The sequence below is a fragment of the Somniosus microcephalus genome, chromosome 12 (genome assembly GCF_052327205.1).
Source record: "Somniosus microcephalus isolate GS21.2 chromosome 12, FLI_Smic_1.0, whole genome shotgun sequence".
Taxonomy (NCBI): Eukaryota; Metazoa; Chordata; class Chondrichthyes; order Squaliformes; family Somniosidae; genus Somniosus; species Somniosus microcephalus.
In genome coordinates this window covers 124,412,785-124,437,164 of record NC_140998.1, presented here as the reverse complement: position 1 = coordinate 124,437,164, position 24,380 = coordinate 124,412,785, and the positions used below count along the sequence as shown (strand labels likewise).

Here is a 24,380-nt window from a genome sequence, read left to right as displayed (position 1 = left end):
ATACAGTCTCAACTATGACTGAGTGTTAGGGTAATACAGTCTCAACTGTAATTGAGTGTTAGGGTAATACAGTCTCAACTGTGATTGTGTGTTAGAGTAACACAGTCTCAACTGTGAATGAGTGTCAGGGTAATTCAGTCTCAACTGTGATTGAGTGTTAGGGTAATACAGTCTCAACTGTGATTGAGTGTTAGGGTAATACAGTCTCAACTATGATTGAGTGTTAGGGTAATATAGACTCAACTGTGATTGAGTTTTAGGGTAATACAGTCTCAACTGTGATTGAGTGTTAGGGTAATACAGTCTCAACTGTGATTGAATGTTAGGGTAATACAGTCTCAACTGTGATTGAGTGTTAGGGTAATACAGTCTCAACTGTAATTAAGTGTTAGGGTAATACAGTCTCAACTGTGATTGAGTGTTAGGGTAATACAGTCTCAACTATGAGTGAGTGTTCGGGTAATACAGTCTCAACTGTAATTGATTGTTAGGGAAATACAATCTCAACTGTGATTGTGTGTTAGAGTAACACAGTCTCAACTGTGAATGAGTGTCAGGGTAATTCAGTCTCAACTGTGATTGAGTGTTAGGGTAATACAGTCTCAACTGTGATTGAGTGTTAGGGTAATACAGTCTCAATTGTGATTGAGTGTTAGGGTAATACTGCCTCAACTGCGATTGAGTGTTAGGGTAATACAGTCTCAACTATGATTGAGTGTTAGGGTAATACAGTCTCAACTATGATTGAGTGTTCGGGTAACACTGTCTCAACTTTGACTGAGTGGCAGGGTAATACTGCCGCAACTGTGATTGAGTGTTAGCGTAATACAGTCTCAACTATGACTGAGTGTTAGGGTAATACAGTCTCAAATATGGTTGAGTGTTAGGGTAATATAGACTCAACTGTGATTGAGTTTTAGGGTAATACAGTCTCAACTGTGATTGAGTGTTAGGGTAATCCAGTCCCAACTGTGATTGAGTGTTAGGGTAATACAGTCTCAACTGTGATTGATTGTTAGGGTAATACAGTCTCAACTATGATTGAGCGTTAGGGTAATACAGTCCCAACTGTGATTGAGTGTTAGGGTGATACAGTCTCAACTTTGATTGAGTGTGAGGGTAATACAGTCTCAACTGTGATTGAGTGTTAGGGTAATACTGACTCAACTATGATTGATTGTTAGGGTAATACAGTCTCAACTATGATTGAGTGTTAGGGTAATACAGTCTCAAATCTGATTCAGTGTTGGGTTAATACAGTCTCAACTGTGATTAAGTCTTAGGGTAATACAGTCTCAACTGTGATTGTGTGTTAGTGTAATACAGTCTCAACTGTGATTGAGTTTTAGGGTAATACAGTCTCAACAATGGTTGAGTGTTTAGGGTAACAGAGTCTCAACTGTGATTAAGTGTTAGGGTAATACAGTCTCAAATCTGATTCAGTGTTACGGTAATACAGTCTCAACTGTAATTAAGTGTTTGGGTAATACAGTCTCAACTATGAGTGAGTGTTAGGGTAATACAGTCTCAACTATGAGTGAGTGTTAGGGTAATACAGTCTCAACGGTGATTGAGTGTTAGGGTAATACAGTCTCAACTGTGATTGAGTGTTAGTGTAATACAGTCTCAACTTTGATTGAGTGTTAGGGTAATACTTTCTCAACTGTGATTGAATGTTAGGGAAATAGAGTCTCAACTGTGATTGAGTGTTAGGGTAATACTGCCTCAACTATGATTGATTGTTAGGGTAATACAGTCTCAACTATGATTGAGTGTTAGGGTAATACAGTCTCAACTGTGATTGAGTGTTAGGGTAATACTGCCTCAACTATGATTGATTGTTAGGGTGATACAGTCTCAACTATGATTGAGTGTTAGGGTAATATAGACTCAACTGTGATTGAGTTTTAGGGTAATACATTCTCAGATATGATTGAGTGTTAGGGTAATACAGCCTCAACTGTGATTGAGTGTTAGGGTAATACAGTCTCAACTGTGATTGAGTGTTAGAGTAACACAGTCTCAACTGTGAATGAGTGTCAGGGTAATACAGTCTCAACTGTGAATGAGTGTTCGGGTAATACAGTCTCAACTGTGATTGAGTGTTAGGGTAATACAGTCTGAACTGTGATTGATTGTTTGGGTATTAAAGTCTCAACTGTGATTGTGTGTTAGGGTAATACAGTCTCAACTATCATTGGGTGTTAGGGTAATACAGTCTCAACTATGAATGAGTGTTAGGGTAATACAGTCTCAACTATGATTGAGTGTTAGGGTAACACTGTCTCAACTTTGACTGAGTGGCGGGGTAATACTGCCCCAACTGTGATTGAGTGTTAGGGTAATATAGTCTCAACTGTGATTGAGTGTTAGGGTAACACAGCCTCAACTGTGATTGAGTGTTCGGGTAATACAGTCTCAACTGTGATTGAGTGTTAAGGTAATAGAGTCTCAACTGTGATTGAGTGTTAGGTGAACACAGTCTCAACTGTCATTGAGTGTTAGCGTAATACAGTCTCAATTGTGATTGAGTGTTAGGGTAATACTGCTTCAACTGTGATTGAGTGTTAGGGTAATACAGTCTCAACTATGATTGAGTGTTAGGGTAATTCAGTCTCAACTGTGATTGAGTGTTGGGGTAATACAGTCTCAACTGTGATTGAGTGTTAGGGTAATACAGTCTCAACTATGATTGAGTGTTAGGGTAACACTGTCTCAACTTTGAATGAGTGGCAGGGAAATACTGCCTCAACTGTGATTGAGTGTTAGGGTAATATAGTCTCAACTCTGATTGAGTGTTAGGGTAATACAGTCTCAACTGTAATTGAGTGTTAGGGGAATACAGTCTGAACTGTGATTGAGTGTTCGGGTAATACAGTCTCAACTGTGATTAAGTGTTAGCGTAATACAGTCTCAACTGTGATTGAGTGTTAGGGTAATACAGTCTCAACTGTAATTAAGTGTTAGGGTAATACAGTCTCAACTGTGATTGAGTGTTAGGGTAATACAGTCTCAACTATGAGTGAGTGTTAGGGTAATATAGTCTCAACTGTGATTGAGTGTTAAGGTAATACGGTCTCAACTATGAGTGAGTGTTAGGGTAATACAGTCTCAACTGTGATTGAGTGTTAAGGTAATACAGTCTCAACTATGAGTGAGTGTTAGGGTAATACAGTCTCAACTATGATTGGGTGTTAAGGTAATACAGTCTCAACTATGAGTGAGTGTTAGGGTAATACAGTCGCAACTGTGATTGAGTGTTAGGGTAATACAGTCTCAACTATGATTGAGTGTTAAGGTAATACAGTCTCAGCTAAGAGTGAGTGTTAGGGTAATACAGTCTCAACTATGATTGAGTGTTAGGGTAATACAGTCTCAACTATGATTGAGTGTTAGGGTAATACAGTCTCAACTATGATTGAGTGTTAGGGTAACACTGTCTCAACTTTGACTGAGTGGCAGGGTAATACTGCCTCAACTGTGATTGAGTGTTCGCGTAATACAGTCTCAACTATGACTGAGTGTTAGGGTTATACAGTCTCAACTATGATTGAGTGTTACGGTAATATAGACTCAACTGTAATTGAGTTTTAGGGTAATACAGTCTCAACTGTGATTGAGTGTTAGGGTAACACTGTCTCAACTTTGAATGAGTGGCAGGGAAATACTGCCTCAACTGTGATTGAGTATTAGGGTAATACAGTCTCAACTATGATTGAGTGTTAGGGTAATACAGTCTCAACTGTAATTGAGTGTTAGGGTAATACAGTCTCAACTGTGATTGTGTGTTAGAATAACACAGTCTCAACTGTGAATGAGTGTCAGGGTAATTCAGTCTCAACTGTGATTGAGTGTTAGGGTAATACAGTCTCAACTGTGATTGAGTGTTAGGGTAATACAATCTCAACTATGGTGTGAAGATGCCGGAGTTGGACTGGGGCAGCGCTCCGAAAGCTTGTGATTTCAAAGAAAGCTGTTGGACTATAACCTGGTGTTGTGTGACTTCTTACAAATCTCAACTATGATTGAGTGTTAGGGTAATACAGTCTCAACTGTGATTGAGTGTTAGGGTAATACAGTCTCAATTGTGATTGAGTGTTAGGGTAATACTGCCTCAACTGCGATTGAGTGTTAGGGTAATACAGTCTCAACTATGATTGAGTGTTAGGGTAATACAGTCTCAACTATGATTGAGTGTTAGGGTAACACTGTCTCAACTTTGACTGAATGGCAGGGTAATACTGCCGCAACTGTGTTTGAGTGTTAGCGTAATACAGTCTCAACTATGACTGAGTGTTAGGGTAATACAGTCTCAAATATGATTGAGTGTTAGGGCAATATAGACTCAACTGTGATTGAGTTTTAGGGTAATACAGTCTCAACTGTGATTGAGTGTTTGGGTAATACAGTCCCAACTGTGATTGAGTGTTCGGGTAATACAGTCTCAACTGTGATTGATTGTTAGGGTAATACAGTCTCAACTATGATTGAGTGTTAGGGTAATACAGTCTCAACTGTGATTGAGTGTTAGGGTAATACAGTCCCAACAGTGATTGAGTGTTCGGGTGATACAGTCTCAACTTTGATTGAGTGTTGGGGTAATACAGTCTCAACTGTGATTGAGTGTTAGGGTAATACTGACTCAACTATGATTGATTGTTAGGGTAATACAGTCTCAACTATGATTGAGTGTTAGGGTAATACAGTCTCAAATCTGATTCAGTGTTACGGTAATACAGTCTCAACTGTAATTAAGTGTTAGGGTAATACAGTCTCAACTGTGATTGAGTGTTAGTGAAATACAGCCTCAACTGTGATTGAGTGTTAAGGTAATACAGTCTCAACTGTGATTGAGTGTTTGGGTAATACAGTCTCAACTATGAGTGAGTGTTAGGGTAATACAGTCTCAACGGTGATTGAGTGTTAGCGTAATACAGTCTCAACTGTGATTGAGTGTTAGTGTAATACAGTCTCAACTGTGATTGAGTGTTAGGGTAATACTTTCTCAACTGTGATTGAATGTTAGGGAAATAGAGTCTCAACTGTGATTGAGTGTTAGGGTAATACTGCCTCAACTATGATTGATTGTTACGGTAATACAGTCTCAACTATGATTGAGTGTTAGGGTAATACAGTCTCAACTGTGATTGAGTGTTAGGGTAATACTGCCTCAACTATGATTGATTGTTAGGGTAATACAGTCTCAACTATGATTGAGTGTTAGGTTAATACAGTCTCAAATCTGATTCAGTGTTGGGGTAATACAGTCTCAACTGTGATTAAGTCTTAGGGTAATACAGTCTCAACTGTGATTGTGTGTTAGTGTAATACAGCCTCAACTGTGATTGAGTTTTAGGGTAATACAGTCTCAACAATGGTTGAGTGTTTAGGGTAACAGAGTCTCAGCTGTGATTAAGTGTTAGGGTAATACAGTCTCAAATCTGATTCAGTGTTACGGTAATACAGTCTCAACTGTAATTAAGTGTTAGGGTAATACAGTCTCAACTGTGATTGTGTGTTAGTGAAATACAGCCTCAACTGTGATTGAGTGTTAAGGTAATACAGTCTCAACTGTGATTGAGTGTTTGGGTAATACAGTCTCAACTATGAGTGAGTGTTTGGGTAATACAGTCTCCACTATGAGTGAGTGTTAGGGTAATACAGTCTCAACGGTGATTGAGTGTTAGGGTAATACAGTCTCAACTGTGATTGAGTGTTAGTGTAATACAGTCTCAACTGTGATTGAGTGTTAGGGTAATACAGTCTCAACTGTGATTGAGTGTTAGGGTAATACAGTCTGAACTGTGATTGATTGTTAGGGTATTAAAGTCTCAACTGTGATTGTGTGTTAGGGTAATACAGTCTCAACTATCATTGGGTGTTAGGGTAATACAGTCTCAACTATGAATGAGTGTTAGGGTAATACAGTCTCAACTATGATTGAGTGTTAGGGTAACACTGTCTCAACTTTGACTGAGTGGCGGGGTAATACTGCCCCAACTGTGATTGAGTGTTAGGGTAATATAGTCTCAACTGTGATTGAGTGTTAGGGTAACACAGCCTCAACTGTGATTGAGTGTTCGGGTAATACAGTCTCAACTGTGATTGAGTGTTGGGGTAATACAGTCTCAACTGTGATTGAGTGTTAGGGTAATACAGTCTCAACTATGATTGAGTGTTAGGGTAACACTGTCTCAACTTTCAATGAGTGGCAGGGAAATACTGCCTCAACTGTGATTGAGTGTTAGGGTAATATAGTCTCAACTATGGTTGAGTGTTAGGGTAATACAGTCTCAACTGTAATTGAGTGTTAGGGTAATACAGTCTCAACTGTGATTGAGTGTTCGGGTAATACAGTCTCAACTGTGATTAAGTGTTAGCGTAATACAGTCTCAACTGTGATTGAGTGTTAGGGTAATACAGTCTCAACTGTAATTAAGTGTTAGGGTAATACAGTCTCAACTGTGATTGAGTGTTAGGGTAATACAGTCTCAACTATGAGTGAGTGTTAGGGTAATACAGTCTCAACTGTGATTGAGTGTTAAGGTAATACAGTCTCAACTATGAGTGAGTGTTAGGGTAATACAGTCTCAACTATGATTGAGTGTTAAGGTAATACAGTCTCAACTATGAGTGAGTGTTAGGGTAATACAGTCGCAACTGTGATTGAGTGTTAGGGTAATACAGTCTCAACTATGATTGAGTGTTAAGGTAATACAGTCTCAGCTAAGAGTGAGTGTTAGGGTAATACAGTCTCAACTATGATTGAGTGTTAGGGTAATACAGTCTCAACTATGATTGAGTGTTTGGGTAATACAGTCTCAGCTATGATTGAGTGTTAGGGTAACACTGTCTCAACTTTGACTGAGTGGCAGGGTAATACTGCCTCAACTGTGATTGAGTGTTAGCGTAATACAGTCTCAACTATGACTGAGTGTTAGGGTTATACAGTCTCAACTATGATTGAGTGTTACGGTAATATAGACTCAACTGTAATTGAGTTTTAGGGTAATACAGTCACAACTGTGATTGAGTGTTAGGGTAACACTGTCTCAACTTTGAATGAGTGGCAGGGAAATACTGCCTCAACTGTGATTGAGTATTAGGGTAATACAGTCTCAACTATGATTGAGTGTTAGGGTAATACAGTCTCAACTGTAATTGAGTGTTAGGGTAATACAGTCTCAACTGTGATTGTGTGTTAGAATAACACAGTCTCAACTGTGAATGAGTGTCAGGGTAATTCAGTCTCAACTGTGATTGAATGTTACGGTAATATAGACTCAACTGTAATTGAGTTTTAGGGTAATACAGTCTCAACTGTGATTGTGTGTTAGAATAACACAGTCTCAACTGTGAATGAGTGTCAGGGTAATTCAGTCTCAACTGTGATTGAGTGTTACGGTAATATAGACTCAACTGTAATTGAGTTTTAGGGTAATACAGTCTCAACTGTGATTGTGTGTTAGAATAACACAGTCTCAACTGTGAATGAGTGTCAGGGTAATTCAGTCTCAACTGTGATTGAGTGTTACGGTAATATAGACTCAACTGTAATTGAGTTTTAGGGTAATACAGTCTCAACTGTGATTGTGTGTTAGAATAACACAGTCTCAACTGTGAATGAGTGTCAGGGTAATTCAGTCTCAACTGTGATTGAGTGTTACGGTAATATAGACTCAACTGTAATTGAGTTTTAGGGTAATACAGTCTCAACTGTGATTGTGTGTTAGAATAACACAGTCTCAACTGTGAATGAGTGTCAGGGTAATTCAGTCTCAACTGTGATTGAGTGTTACGGTAATATAGACTCAACTGTAATTGAGTTTTAGGGTAATACAGTCTCAACTGTGATTGAGTGTTAAGTTAATACAGTCTCAACTGTGATTGAGTGTCAGGATAATACAGTCTCAACTGTGATTGAGTGTTAGATTAATACTGTCTCAACTGTGATTGAGTGTTAGCGTAACACAGTCTCAATTGTGATTGAGTGTTAGGGTAATACAGTCTCAACTGTGATTGAGTGTTAGGGTAATGCAGTCTCAGATCTGATTCAGTGTTGGGGTAATACAGTCTCAACTGTGATTAAGTGTTAGGGTAATACAGTCTCAACTGTGATTGTGTGTTAGTGTAATACAATCTCAACTGTGATTGAGTTTTAGGGTAATACAGTCTCAACAATGGTTGAGTGTTTAGGGTAACACAGTCTCAACTGTGATTAAGTGTTAGGGTAATACAGTCTCAAATCTGATTCAGTGTAACGGTAATACAGTCTCAACTGTAATTAAGTGTTAGGGTAATACAGTCTCAACTGTGATTGAGTGTTAGTGAAATACAGCCTCAATTGTGATTGATTGTTAAGGTAATACAGTCTCAACTGTGATTGAGTGTTAGGGTAATACAGTCTCAACTATGATTGAGTGTTAAGTTAATACAGTCTCAACTGTGATTGAGTGTTAGGGTAATACAGTCTCAACTGTGATTAAGTGTTAGGGTAATACAGTCTCAACTGTGATTGAGTGTCAGGATAATACAGTCTGAATTGTGATTGAGTGTTAAGTTAATACGGTCTCAACTGTGATTGAGTGTTAGCGTAACACAGTCTCAACTGTGATTGGGTGTTTGCGTAACACAGTTTCAACTGTGATTGAGTGTTAGGGTTATACAGTCGCCACTATGACCGAGTGTTAGGGTAATACAGTCTCAACTGTGATTGAATGTTAGCGGTACACAGTCTGAACTGTGATTGAGTGTTAGGGTAATACAGTCTCGATTGTCTGAGAGTTTCTATCCTAGGCTCTGATCCTGCTCTCTCTCCTCCTTAGTTATGCATATTCGCCAAACAAGACATTTACATAATCAATGTTGGGGTTCTTGTTCACTTTTTAAAAAATCTATTTGGTTTCAGGACCACATTTAAAAATATCACTTGTAAGTTGTTATAAAATAAGTTGCTGGGAAATATCCAGAAAATTCTGACAACACTGAATAATACTTTTGTGTTTAATAGTTAACGATGATTCTTCTTGAGTTAACTAAATGTAAATAGATTCTGAATTATCTTTCCACGCCGCAGTTGCCCAAGTAGGGACTATCCAATTATTTGTGTATATTCTGTACAGTACACGCTACATGTTAAGAAAATATAAGCAGGTATATTGCGTTATTGAGGGAATCTTAAGAAAAACACATCAGGCTAAAAATTGAGTCGTCTAACTTCATTTTATGCCCCGGAAAAATTAGCGCTGTCGCTACGGTAATTGAGTGGTAGCACCCCAAGAGGGAAGCGGTGCGCTACTGGAAATGCTCCGCCTCCCTCTTGGGGCGCTGCGAGGGAATATCGCGGTGCTACGTGCCGCGGTATTGCAGGCCTTCCTCCCCTTCTTAAAGGGAAGAGGCCTTGTGCAGTGTGACCTGGGGCCAAGCCGGGCCCCTGGGGATCGGGAGTGCCAGCAAAAGAGCTCGGCACTCAAGAGAAGTGCCGGGCTCACGGAGCCCAGCCGGCACTCCACGGGGAGGCGGGTAAGGAGGCTGGGGATGGGAGCAAAGGCAGGTGCTGGCAGGCGGCCAGCAACAAAAATGGCCAACCCGCACCTCGGCTTTAAATAGCACCTCCCCGGCCGCAGGTAGGCCCCCCTGAACCCATCGGAAATAGCATCCGGCGGTAAGTCAGGGGCGCTCCCGAAGATTGTGGCCAGGGCGCTGCGCACGGCAATTACGTCATCGGTGGCACAGCGCCGCGGGGCGCTACCGTTTACCGCCGCTGCTAACCTCCCTAGGGCACTAACGGGAGGCGCAAAGCAACCAAATTTTTCCCCCATTAACTGAGCTTTTCCCAATTTACAGTGATTTTCTTTATTTGAATCCACTTTATTGAGAAGGAATTTCTTTTTATGTTTTATTTGTGTTAAGAAAAGAATGTTTTTATTGCTCAAATGTTCGAAATTGATGGATGCCAATCAACAAAAAGAGAGAGTTCAATGTAAGTGATTAGGTTAGATTAATTGAATATCATTGCTTACTCACTTAATCTTTTGGTTACAGACTGAAGGAACGCTGAACTTATCAAAAGTCCAATTGACCTCCTTACTGGATGAATGCATCCGATGTCAAAGTTTAGGAAGAATACCTGAAAATAAAGCTTTAGATGCTGATTCTGACCCTTCTGGCTCTTTGTGTTCTCCAAGGCCTCCATCGTTGACTGTCTACAACACACCAAGACTGTCAGAATCTGTTCTTTCTCAGCTTTTGGAGGATGCGTACAGCTCAGGCCTTTCCCCGGCTCCTAGCAGAGCTGAAGGAGGCAGCAAAAAATTGGCTGCTGATATCGAGAGTGAGGACCCGAGTTACTATCGCAGCAAAGCCATGGCTAACATCAGCAGGTTGACGGAAAAACTGCTGGCAGTTTCAGCAGCAGATGATGATAAATCAGAGAGTGAGGTGGGGAAATGGATGCTGAGCAATCATGAAGTGTCCTACTTGACCAGGGCACTGGAGATTAAACAAGTGAAAAAGCCCACTTTCCTGGATGGTCCAAGCCTTTACGGATCTACGGACAAGGAGCTGTCAACAGATGGCAACATTCCCACCATTCCACAGTTACTACCCAAAGGTACTATGATATGCCCTTGTTACTTGTAATTATATTTTGACTAAAATGTTGAATCAAAAGTAATCTTTTCAATATTTTGCATCCTGTGCCATCCTATCATTTAACAAAGCTGGGTGGGAATCCGAAGATGAGTAGATATGTTTGAATATTTATAGCAATCAATTGCATTGCTGTTCTCTCTATGATTTTACTTTAAATCTAGATGAGGTTGGTTCTGCTGAGAACAGGCAAGAAAACACTGTTGAGCCACCTCCCCTTGACATTCATTGGCATTACGATCGCCAAATCCCCCACTATCAACATCCTGGGGGGTCACCATTAACCAGAAACTTAACTGGACCAGCCACATAAATACTGTGGCAACAAGAGCAGGCCAGAGGCTAGGTATTCTGCGGCGAGTGTCTCACCTCCTGACTCCCCAAAGCCTTTCCACCATCTGCAAGGCACAAGTAAGGAGTGTGATGGAATACTCTCCACTTGCCTGGATGAGTGCAGCTCCAACAACACTCAAGAAGCTCGACACCATCCAGGATAAAGCAGCCCACTTGATTGGCACTCCATCCACCACCTTAAAACATTCACTCCCCCCACCAGCGGCGTACCGTGGCTGCAGTGTGTACCATCTACAAGATGCACCGCAGCAACTCGCCAAGGCTTCTTCGGCAGCACCTCCCAAACCCATGACCTCTTCCACCTAGAAGGACAAGGGCAACAGGCGCATGAGGAACACCACCACCTCCAAGCTCCCCTCCAAGTTACACACCATCCTGACTTAGAAGTATATCGCTGATCCTTCATCATATCTGGGTCAAAATCCTGGAACTCCCTACCTAACAGCGCTGTGGGAATACCATCACCACACGGACTGCAGCGGTTCAAGAAGGCGGCTCACCACCACCTTCTCAAGGGCAATTAGGGATGGGCAATAAATGCTGGCCTTGCCAGTGACTCCCAGATCCCATAAATGAATTAAAAAAAACTACTCAGCTAGGCCAGAACCCAACAATGAGTTTAGACAATCGAACATTTCAGTTTCCCAGTATTCTTAACCTGGTTGGGTGCTATTTGTGCATTCATTTACGTAAAGAAAATGTGATTTGCTTTATTATCAAAAAGAAACTTTACTCATTCTTGCCTCAGTATGTACAAATTATTGCAATCGTTGGTGTCGTAAGTTCATGTTTATTACCTGTAGTCTCGTCAGCATGTTGTCAGTCACTGCCAGCCATTTTTCATTGGCTGTAGGAGGGAAGGCAAAGGGAAACTTACATATATTATGCAAGCTAATAAGATAGGGGTTTCATGATCAACCTATTTGGGACCAACAATCTATCTATAATCCATCCCTGACCATTATTTGATTCGTCATTTACAAAATATCACAGCAGTCTTAGTAAATAATGTTATGTTTTCAATTGCTGATTGTTAATTGTTAAGATCTTGGACCAAACCCAGATGCTTTGCCTTTGAGCTCACCATTTCACTACTTGTCACTGTTCCAGGAGTAATAAGAGAAACACTATATTTACCTCCATAGCAGTTTCAAACAAGTTCTGTCAATTAATTAAACCGCCATATTGTTGTGAACTTATAAAAAGCATTTCTTACAGCATATCTGCACAAGTATCATCTCAAAGTGCAATTAAAACTGAAAATGAGCCAATCAAGAAAAATAAACAGTAAAAGTTATGATCTTAATGAAAGAAATAACTTGCTTTTATACAGCTGCAGTCTTGGTACAATTACAACATTGGAGGGATTGATACTGGAATGAGGGGCAAAGAGAGAGTATGAGAATAGATTAGCGACTAACATAAAAGGGAACCGAAAAGTCTTTTATAAGCATATAAATAGTAAAAGGGTAGTCAAAGGAAGGGTGGGGCCGATTAGAGACGACAAAGGAGATCTTCATGTGGAGGCAGAGGGCATTGCTGAGGTACTAAATGAGTACCTTACATCTGTCTTCACTAGAGAATAGGATGCTGCCATTGTACCAGTAAAGGAGGCGGCAGTAGTGATATTGGATAAGATAAAAATAAATAAATAGGAGATACTTAAAAGGCTGGCAATCCTCAAAGTAGAAAAGTCACCCAATCCAGGTGGGATCCATCCTAGGTTACTGAAAGAGTAAAGGTGGAAATTGCGGAGGCTCTGGCCACAATCTTCCAATCCTCTTTGGATATAGGGGTAGTGCCAGAGGACTGGAGGATTGCAAATGTTACACCCCTGTTTAAAAAAGGGGAGAGGGAGAAACCCGGCAACTACAGGCCAGTCATCCTAACATCGGTGGTGGGGAATCTTTTAGGGACAATAATCCGGGCGAAATTTCATTGGCACTGGAAAAATATGGGTTAATAAATGAAAATCATCATGGATTTGTTAAAGGCAAATTGTGTTTGACTAACTTGATTGAATTCTTTGATGAAGTAATGGAGTGGATTGATGAGGTTGATGTGTATATGGACTTTTAAAAGGCGTAAACAGGCCATAATTTCAAAGTTTGCAGATGATACGAAACTTGGAATGGTAATAAACAATGAAGAGGATAGTAACAGACTTCAGGAGGACATAGACAGACTGCTAAAATGGGCAACACCTCTATCAAATCTCTTAACCTTCTATGTTCGAAGGAGAACAACCTCAGCTTCTCCAATCTCTCCACATAACTGAGGTCCCTCATCTCTGGTACAATTCTAGTAAATCTCTTCTGCACCCTCTCCAAACCTTTGACATCCTTCCTAAAGTGTGGTGCCTAGAATTTAACACAATACTTTAGCTGAGGCCTAACCAGTGTTTTATAAAGGTTTATCATAACTTCCTTGCTTTTATACTCTAATCCTCTATTAATAAAGCCAAGCTTCTGATATGCATTTTTAACAGCCTTCTCAACTTGTCCTGCCATCTTCAAAGATTTGTGTACATACACCCCCCGGTCTCTCTGTTCCTGCACCCTCCTTTAAAATTGTTCCATGTAGTTCATATTGCCTCTCCTCATTCTTCCTACCAAAATGCATCACTTCACACTTTTCTGCCCAAGTCCAGCTCATTAATACATATCAAAAAGAACAGTGGTCGTAATACTGACCCCTGGGGAACACCAATGTATACTTCCCTCCGGTCTGAAAACAACTTCTCCACTACTCTCTGCTTTCTGTCCCTTAGAATTTTTTATCCATGCTGCCACTGTCTTTTTAATCCCATGGGCTTTAATTTTGCTAACAAGTCTTATTATGTGGTACTCTGTCAAACGCCTTTTGAAAGTCCATATACACAACATCAGCCGCACTACCCTCACCAACCCTCTCCGTTACTTCACCAAAGAACTCAAACAAGTTAGTCAAACACAATTTACCTTTAACAAATCTGTGCTGACTTTCATTTATTAACCAATATTTTTCCAAGTTCCCATTGAATCGTCTAAACTTAAGGGAATACAAACCAATTTTATGCAACCTGTCCTCATAATTTACCCTTTAAGCCTTGGTATTATTTTAGCAAATCTGCGCTTTACCCCCTCTAAGGCCATTATAATCCTTCCTGAGATTTGGTGCCCAAAACTGAGCGCAGTACTCCAGATGGGAGAAGGCCCAGAACACAGTGTGGATGTGACTGGGAGCGGCGGCAGCGGAGGCGCCGGCGGCGGCGGCATAAAGGGAGCTGAGAGGAGACTTAAAAAGAAACAAGGAGTGACGTCACAGGACAGCAGGAGGCGGAGTATAAATTGAGCAGGAGGACCTGAGAGAGCGCAGACCGGAGCAGCGGCGGCAGCGAGGAGGCAGAGTACCTCCAGCGAAAACAACAACAACAAAAGCAGCAACCGCAAAACAGCTAAAGTGATGTCACAACCAGGGAAGGAACTGATTGGTGAGTAGCTGGTAAGTGTTTCTAGTTAATAGTCTGTTAAGTAAAGGCATGGCAGGGCAGCTCAGTCCTATGGAATGCACATCCTATGCCATGTGGGGACTCCAGGACACTTTCCGTGCCCTGGACAACCACATGTGCAGGAAGTGTCATCAGCTGGAGGAGCTGTAGCTTCGGGTTTTGGAGCTTGAGCAGCAGCTGGCGTCACTGCGATGCATCCATGAGGCTGAGAGCTTCATGGATAGCACGTTTCAGGAGGTGGTCACCCCGCAGATAAAGGGTGTGCAGGCAGAAAGGGAATGGGTGACCACCAGACAGAAGAGGAGGACCAGGCAGGTAGTGCAGGAGTCCCCTGAGTGCACCTCACTCTCCAATCAGTATTCGGTTCTGAATACTGGTGAGCGCGATGGTTCCTCTGGGGAATATAGCCAGAGCCAAGTCTGCAGCACCACAGGTGGCTCAGCTGTACGAGCGGAGGGGGGCGGGGAGAAAGAAAAGTGGGGAAAGCAATAGTGGTAGGGGATTTGATAGTTCGGGGAGCAGACAGGCGCTTCTGCAACCGCAGGCGTGACTCCAGGATGGTACGTTGCCTCCCTGGTGCCAGGGTCAAGGATGTCACCAAGTGGCTGCAGAACATTCTGAGGTGGGAGGGTGAACAGCCAGAGATCGTGGTCCACATCAGTACCAACGACATAGGTAGAAAGAGGGATGAGGCCCTGCAGGCAGATTTCAGGGAGCTAGGAAAGAGATTAAAAAGCAGGACCTCAAAGGTAATAATCTCTGGATTACTCCCGGTGCCACGCTCTAGTGAGTATAGAAATAGGAAGATAGCGCAGATGAATGCGTGGCTGGAGAGATGGTGCAGGAGGGAGGGCTTTAGTTTCCTGGGACATTGGGACTGGTTCTGGGGGAGATGGGACCGGTACAGGCCGGACGGGTTACACCTCAACAGGGTCGGAACCAATATCCTCGCAGGGAGGTTTGCTAGTGCTGTTGGGGAGGGTTTAAACTAATATGGCAGGGGGGTGGGCACCAGGATGTAACATTAGAAAGGGGAAATAAAGTGCTCAAAGGATTGGGAGAGGCAGAGAGCACTCAAGTAAGAAATAGTAAGGTATTAGGTGGGGTCAAACTAAGAGAGAATACAGGATTCTCTAAGATGGGTTTACAGTGTATGTATGTGAATGCACGAAGCGTATTAAACAAGGTAAGTGAGCTGCAGGCACAACTAGCCACATGGGAATATGATGTTGTGGCAATAACTGAGACCTGGCTCATAAAAGGGCAGGATTGGGTATTAAATATTCCTGGTTATAAAGTGTTCAGGAAAGATAGGGAAGGAAAGATAGGAGGTGGTTTGGCAGTATTGGTCAAGGAGAATGTTACAGTGCTGGAGAGGGAGGGTGTCCTGGAGGGGTCAAGGACAGAATCTATATGGCTAGAGTTAAGAAATAATAAAGGTGCCATTGCACTACTAGGTGTATTCTATAGACCAGCAAATAGTGGGAAAGATAGGGAGTAGCAAATTTGCAGAGAAAATACAGAGAGGTGCAAGAACTATAGAGTAGTAATAATGGGGGACTTCAACTATCCTAATATAGAATGGGATAGTAATAGTGTAAAGGGCAGAGAGGGGGAAGAATTTCTGAAGTGTGTTCAGGAGAACTTTCTTGATCAGTATGTTTCCGGCTTGATGAGGGAGGAGGCATTGCTGGATCAGGTTCTGGGGAATGAGGTAGGTCAAATGGAGCAAGTGTCAGTCGGTGAACATTTAGGGAACAGTGATCATAGTATCATAAGATTTAGATTAGCTATGGAAAAGGACAGGGAGCAATCTAGAGTAAAAATGTTTAACTGGGGGAAGACCAATTTCAGTGCAATGAGAACGGATCTGGCCCGGGTAAACTGGAATCAAAGATTGGCAGGCAAAACTGTAATGGAGCAATGGCTGCCTTTAAAGAGGAAATAATTCAGGTATAGTTGAGGTAATTACCACTAGAGGGAAAGGCAGGGCAACTAAAGTCAGGGCTCCCTGGATGACAAAACAGATAGAGAATATGATGAAGCAGAGAAAGAGCACGTATGACAGATGTCAGGTTGAAAATACATCTGAGAATCAGACTATATATAGAAAGGTCAGAGGAGAAGTGAAAAAGAAAATAAGTGGGGGAAAGAGAAGGTATGAGAATAGAATGGCAGCCAACATAAAAGGTAATCCAAAAGTCTTCCACAGGCATATAAATAGTAAAAGGGTAGTAAGAAGATGGATGGAGCCGATTAGGGTCAAAAAGGAGACCTATGCATGGAGGCAGAGGGTATAGCTGTGGTACTAAACGAGTACTTTGTATCTGTCTTCACCAAGGAAGAGGATGCTGCATAGACATAGTAATGGAGGAGGTAGTGGAGATACTGAATGAGATAAAAATTGATAAGGAGGAGGTATTAGAAAGGCTGGCTGTACTTAAAATAGCTAAGTCACCAGGAGCAGATGGGATACATCCTAGGACGCTAAGGGAATTGAGGGAGGAAAACGCAGAGGTACTGGCCATAATATTCCAATCCTCCTTAGATACGGGGAATGTGCCAGAGGACTGGAGAATTGCAAATGTTACAACATTGTTCAAAAAAGGGCGTAAAGATAAAGCCAGCAACTACACGCCAGTCAGTTTGATCTCTGTATTGGGGAAGCTTTTAGAAACAGTAATCAGGGACAAAATTAACAGTCACTTGGACAAGTGTGGATTAATTAAGGAAAGATAGCACGGATTTCTTAAAGGCAAATCATGTTTAACTAACTTGATTGAGTTCTTTGATGAGGCAACAGAAAGGGTTGATGAGGGTAATGCAGTTGACGTAGTGTACATGGATTTCCAAAAGGCGTTTGACAAAGTGTCACATAATAGGCTTGCCAGCAAAGTTGAAGCCTATGGAATAAAAGGGACAGTGGCAGCATGGATACGGAATTGGCTAAGTGATAGGAAACAGAGTAGTGGAGAACAGTTGTTTTTTGGACTGGAGGAAGGTATACAGTGGTGTTCCCCAGGGGCTGGTTCTAGGACCACTGCTTTTCTTGATATATATTAATGACTTAGATGTGGGTGTACAGGGCACAATTTCAAAATTTGCAGATGACACAAAATTTGGAAGTATAGTGAACAGTGAGGAGGAGAGTGATAGACTTCAGGAAAACATAGACAGGCTGGTGAAATGGGTAGACACGTGGCAGATGAAATTTAATGCAGAAAATTGTGAAATGATACATTTTGGTAGAAAGAATGAGGAGAGGACATATAAACTCAAGGGTACAATCCTAAAGGGGGTGCACGAACAGAGAGACCTGGGGGTATGTGTGCACGAATTGTTGAAGGTGGCAGGGCAGGGTGAGAAAGCATTTTAAAAGGCTTAAGGGATCCTGGGCTTCATGAATAAAGGTGTAGAGTACAAAACTGTGGAAATTATGATGAACCTGTATAAAACACTGGTTTGGCCCCAACTGGAGAACTATGTCCAATTCTGGGCACCACTCTTTAGGAAGGATGTGAAGGCCTTAGAGAGGGTGCAGAAAAGATTTATGAGAATGATTCCAGGAATGAGGGACTTCAGTTACGTTGATAGACTGGAGAAGCTGGGATTGTTCTCTTTGGAACAGAGAAGATTGAGAGGAGATTTGATAGAAGTGTTCAAAATCATGAGGGGTCTAGACAGAATAGACCGGAAACTGTTCCCATTGGCAGAAGGGTCGAAAACCAGAGGTCACAGATTTAAGGTGATTGGCAAAAGAACTAAAGGCGATGACGTAATAAAACTCACCACGCACTTGGTTCGAGTATAATGCAAGGCTTTAATCAACTTGTTTCAAAACATGGAGGTCTAGTTGTACTTCACTAGTTCCTGTCTTACAAAATATCCCTGGGAAAGCTGGGCTCACGCCCAAGTATTTATACTCCTTGGACGGCGCCACCAGCTGGCCGTCCAGTGTTATTTTATGAGTCGATTCTTCATGATGATGAGATTTATAACATTCTTCCTGCCTAAAAGATTTGGAAGTCCGACGACTTCCTCCTAATGGATTAGGCGGACCACAAATAGCCGCAGTCTTTTAGATCTTTGTTTATGGCTGGACGGCACGTCTCCCCGGACTGTGTCTTGGTCCCTGGGCCGCTTGATCCGTACTGGTAGATCGACAGGGCCCGTGTCACCTTGATCGACCTGAGGGAGACTGGGGAAATTGTGACTCCGGGTGCGGGTCCCCACAGGCGCAGAGCTGGCTTCATCTTGTTTGATAGCCGGGGATTGACCGGCGTCCTGGCTTGGGGTGGCCATCCCACGGGGAGCGCTCTGCTCCCTAAGTGGATCCAGTGGGGTAGCCAGCAGATCGCTTGATGTCTCAGGCAGGGCATCATCTTCAAAGGAGCGCAGAGTGTCGGCATCATTACCATGGGTCCCTCTATCAGTTGGGTCCGTGGGACCGGTTGGACAGGGAGCCAGATCTCGGAGTGAAACAGTGGACTCCCGGCCATCAGGGTACCGCACGTGCGCGTAAGTGGGATTAACGTCCATAAGCTCCACCTTGTCGACGAGGAGATCGTTTTTGAAAAATCGGACGAATCTTCGGAGCAGCACGGGGCCAGGAGCTGCCAACCATGACGGTAGGGATGTCCCGTGAGTGGATCGATGCTGGAACCTGAAGAATCGCTCATGAGGCGTGACATTGGTGGACATAGAAAGAAGAGACCTGATGGAATGCAACACATCAGGGAGCATAGTTTCCCACTGCTGGTCTGGTAGGTTGCGTGACCTCTGGAGATTGGCATCATGCTCCTTCTGGTCATGACCAGCAATGGTGATATTATCTAGATATGGAAAAGTGTCCGTTAAGTTCTCCTGTTTGACTAGGCTATCCATTGCCCGTTGAAAGACGGCCACCCCATTGATGACCCCAAATGGAAGGCGACAAAACTGATAAAGCCGACCATTGGCCTCAAAGGCCGTATACTTTTTGTCAGAGTCCTTTAACGGTACTTGATGATATGTGCTCTTTAAATCAAAAGTTGAAAATACCTTGTAGTTGGCAAGGTTATTGACCATATCATCGATGCGTGGTAGTGGGTAGGCATCCAGGTCGGTATACTGGTTAATAGTTTGCGAGTAATCGATGCAAAGATGTTTCTTGTGTTGCTTCAGAGGATTTTTAACAACGACGACTTGAGCCCGCCAGGAAGATGAACATGGATCAATGACACCGTCAGCTAGAAGGCGAGAGATTTCTGCCTCAATAAAGGATCGATCATCTTGGCTGAAACATCGTGATTTAGTGACTATGGGCTTACATCGGGGGGAAAGATTGGCAAACAAGGAGGGCTCATCGAGCGAAGCCGCCGAAAGCGCACAAAACGGTACTTTGGAAATAGTAAGCTCCGGCTTTGACCCTCCAAACTCGAAAGTCTTTTGTGTGGTTTCTGGAAATCCTGTCCCAGGAGCACATCACTGCATAGGTTTTTGAGCACCCCGAGCCGGGTGGAGAAATAAGTGTGGCCATTGAGAATAAGGTCGACAAGACAAAAGCCGGAAGAGTTGGTGGTCAGTGTTGTCAGCACCATTGCAATTTCCCTGTCTGAGGGGTAAATATGCAGTTTTAACTTACTGACAGCCCGCTCACTAATGAAGCTGTCAGAGCTGCATGAGTCGATTAGTGCGCTCAAACTGTGTCCATTTACCGAAACCTTCGTGGCTGCATGGGACAGACTTTGGGGAAAAACAGCTGTGATGGTAGGAAGAGCAGTTTTACCCTTGACAGCTGTAACCTTAGTAGTGGTTCTTGGGGGAGGAGCAGTTTCATAGATAGCAGCTGTAACCTTAGTAGTGGCTCTTGGGGGAGGAGCAGTTTTATAGATAGTAGCTGCAAAACTAACAGGAGCTCTCGACCGGTATACCTTACAAAAGTGGCCTTTCTTACTAACAGAGGCTCTTGACTGGCATACCTTAGAAAAGTGACCTCTCTTGCTGCAATGATTGCAGGTTGCGTTACGAGCAGGACAAAATTTCCTATAATGGAACGCACCTCCACAGAAGAAACACTTCCTTCCAGATTGCCAAGATGCCGCTAGGGCGGGGTCATCATCAGTGAAAGCTTCTAGGGTAGGATTGTCATCCGCTAGGTTAGAGTCATCATCAGTGAAGGCTTCCGCCTGAGACCTATCGAAGGAGTCATTAAATGTAATAGCAGCAGCCCGTGCACGGGGTAAAAGATAGGTATCTGCATTCCTCTTTGCCAAGTCCAGGAAACATGCTGGTCATAGGCAGCCTGTAACTCAAGGGTTTTATTCTCCAACAGACGCTGGCGTATGAAGGGAGACGCAATCCCATTAATAATGGAATCATGAATTAACTCCTCCTGGTACTGCTCAGCTGAGACAGCTTTAAGATTACAATCCTTGCTGAGCCTGCGAAGTTTCTGAAGGAATTCATCAAGTGATTCCTCGGGTTGTTGTCGAATTGTGGCCAGTAGATGCCGAGCAAAAATTTCATTTGGGGCCTTAACATATAGTCGCTGTAATATTAGGATAGCGGAGTCATAGTCTACACAGTCTTTGATATAGTTAAACACACGAGGAGATACATAACTGGCAAGTATCTCTAATTTATCAGGAACATTCTCACCACACACCCTGAGGAAGTTGCTGAAGGTACGATACCAGTGTTTCCATACCTTAGCAGTTGTAGGTGAATTCGGGTCCAGGTCAAGACGGGCGGGTCTGAGTAGTTTGTCCATGATGGATTGGTTACTACGCCGGAGTTCCCTTCTGCAGTTGAAGTCGTAGCTGGCTGTTCCCGAAATCACTCCGAGTGTGGAGTCGATATCAAGTTGATTAAATTGACGTAATAAAACTCACTACGCACTTGGTTTGAGTATAAAGCAAGGCTTTAATCAACTTGTTTCAAAACATGGAGGTCTAGTTGTACTTCACTAGTTCCTGTCTTACAAAATGTCCCTGGGCAAGCTGGGCCCACGCCCGAGTATTTATACTCCTTGGACGGCGCCATCAGCTGGCCGTCCAGTGTTATTTCATGAGTCGTTTCTTCCTGATGATGAGATTTATAACAGGTGACATAAGGAAAAACTTTTTTACGCAGCGAGTGGTTAAGATCTGGAATGCACTGCCTGAAAGGGAGTGGAGGCAGATTCAATCATGGCTTTCGAAAGAGAGTTGGATAAGAATCTGAAAGAAAGAAATTTGCAGGGCTATGGGGAAAGGGCGGGGGAGTGGAACTAACTGAAGTACTCTTCCAGAGAGCTGGCACAGGCTCGATGGGCCGAATGGCCTTCTTCCGTGTTATAATCATTCTCTGATTCTATGGGTCTGACCAAGGTTCTGTACCACTGAAGCATAACTTCTTCCCTTTTTGTATTCCAGTCTCTTTGAGATAAAGGCCAACATTCCATTACCATTTTAGATAACTTTTTGAACCTGTACATTAGCTTTTAGTGATTTGTGTATCTAGACAGCCAAACCCCTTTGATCCTCCACAGTTCCTAATCTTTCACAATGAAGAAAATATTTCTCACATTATTTGATCTATCACACTTTTGCATGCTAATGCTCTGTATATTGCTATACAGGCAATTTGATGTTTTTTATTTTTATGAATCCTGCTTTATTTTGAACAGTTACTTTATTATTACTTCCCATAACCTTTCTTGTTCCCGGAATATTTAAATGCATAATGTTTATCTCATTTTGTACTCTGACCTTTTCCTGCAGGCTGAGACCGAACTGAAACATGGTTCCTCAGATGTGAGCAGCCCTCTGGTATCTGGCCATTCTTCAAGTGTGAGCTTAAACATTGTGGGGGGAAAATTCGGTTGGTTAGCACCTCCTGTTAATGCCTCCGGGGACGCTAATGGGTCGCTAGCAACTTAGCGCCCGAGCGTGGCGATTTTAGCGCCGCTCGCGAAATTGGCCTGTCGTTTTGCGGCGGCACTAAACACTACCGCCACGATCTCCTGCGCCCGCAGATCATGACGCCATGCAAGCGTGCAACGCCCCGGTATCGCCCCAGACCAGGTATTGAGTCACGCCCCTGCCTTAGTGCCTGCCGCTAGGAACGACAGGTAAAGGGGAACGTTTTCAAGTCAGGAAGGGGCTGGGGGAGCGCTATTTAAAGGCGTGCGCTTCCCGCTTTTTCTTTTCAGCAAAATTTTTGTTATACACAGGTTGAGAGGGAGAGAGACGTCTGGAGAGATTTAACACCGTCCTAAGGAGTTTTGGTCCTCAGCACCACTTTTGAGGTTCCTGTTTATCTGAGCTTCATATTTAGCACATTTAGAAGATTTTATGGGGGCTGTAATAACTCAGGGCGTCATCCTGCAGCTTCACCTTTGGAGGCAGCAGGAGCACAGAGAGAGAGTGGCAAACATGGCCAGAGGAAGGAGGGCCAACAGGCCTCTGCACAGGAGACCTTACCCTCCCAGGGTATTCCGGGAACAATTCTCCTACATTCATTTTCTGAGGAGCAGTGTTTCAGAAGGCTGCGCTTCAGCAAGGAGGTGGTCACTGAGTTGTGCCACTTCCTGCAACCAGATCTGCAGCCTCAGCTCAGGACCAGGGCGTCTCTGTCAGTGGCAGTGAAGGTGACGGTGGCTCTGAATTTCTATGCCAGCAGCTCCTTCCAGGCTTCAACTGGGGACATAGCGAATATCTCCCAGTTCGCTGTCCATTGCTGCATCCGGGAGGTGACAAATGCACTGTACAAAAAGAGAAGGCAGTACATCTCTTTCCCCATGACCCAGGACAAACTGCGTGAACACGCATGTGGTTTTGCTAGGATAGCGGGCTTCCCCATGGTTCAGGGTGCCATTGACTGCATGCATGTGGCATTGCGGGTATCTCATGAGAATGCAGAGGTGTTCCAAAACTGCCATGGCTTCCACTCTCTGAATGTCCAGTTGGTGTGTGACCACAGACAGCGCATCCTTGCCGTCAATGCCCGCTATCCTGGCAGCAGCCACGATGCTTTTATCCTGCACCAGGCTGGTGTCCCAGACCTCTTCCAACCACCGCATCAACCTAGTGGATGACTCCTCGGGGACAAGGGTTATCCACTCTGCACCTGGCACCTGACACCGCTCCGTAACCCCAACACTCCTGCTGAGCTCCAATACAATGATAGCCATAGCACCACCAGGAACCTCATTGAGCAGACGATCGGCATGTTGGAACAACGGTTCCGGTGTCTTGACCACTCTGGAGGAGCCCTGCAGTACTCTCCCAAGTGAGTCTCGCTTTTCATTGTTGTGTGCTGCAAGCTTCACAACCTTGCAATTCTGAGGACCCAGCCATTGCCACCAGAGATTGGTGCACCATCTCAGGAGGAGGAAGAGGGAGAGGAGGAGTAGGAGGAGGAGGACGATGAAGAGGAGGATCAGCAACACCAACGTGGGAGGGAGGCGCACAATGTTTTCTCTGCAAGGGCCGTCCTGATAAGACACCGCTTCTAATGATTGACAGAGAAGATGGATTCTGGGATGAAGAAGAACATCATCGCAAGCATCCCGCAGCCCCTATTGCTGGGCAAAGCTCCAATGAGTCAGTTCAGCAAAGTTGTAAAGTGACAATAAATTTTTTAATTTATATTACAATCTCTGTCTTATTTATTCAGGACAAACAATTAGAAACAAACCCAACAATTCATAAACTAACAAAACTCGTTCTCACAACATCGAGATAAGCGTCAAAACAGGAAACAAATATATTAAGATGAACATCAAACTTTCCCACAAACATTCCCCCCATTTATTAATTTTTAGTTTTTGGCCTTCGAGGGTGATCTCCATCCCCTGCACACTTTCCCCCTTCCCACCCTACTGCTCCTCCATAATACAGCCCCAGTGGCTGCAGCAAGGCTG

At 43.3% G+C, this 24,380-nt stretch overlaps 1 protein-coding gene across 2 annotated transcripts in view; it reads left to right on the top strand.

Moving 5' to 3' along the window:
* The window catches only part of fsip1 (fibrous sheath interacting protein 1), a 942,743-nt gene that overhangs the window by 913,377 nt on the left and 4,986 nt on the right, over positions 1–24,380 (top strand). For both annotated transcript variants that reach the window (XM_086003505.1, XM_086003506.1), the window contains one exon: positions 10,045–10,612. In XM_086003505.1, the coding sequence (XP_085859631.1) occupies positions 10,045–10,612 (568 nt within the window). The remainder of the gene's footprint in view (positions 1–10,044; positions 10,613–24,380) is intronic.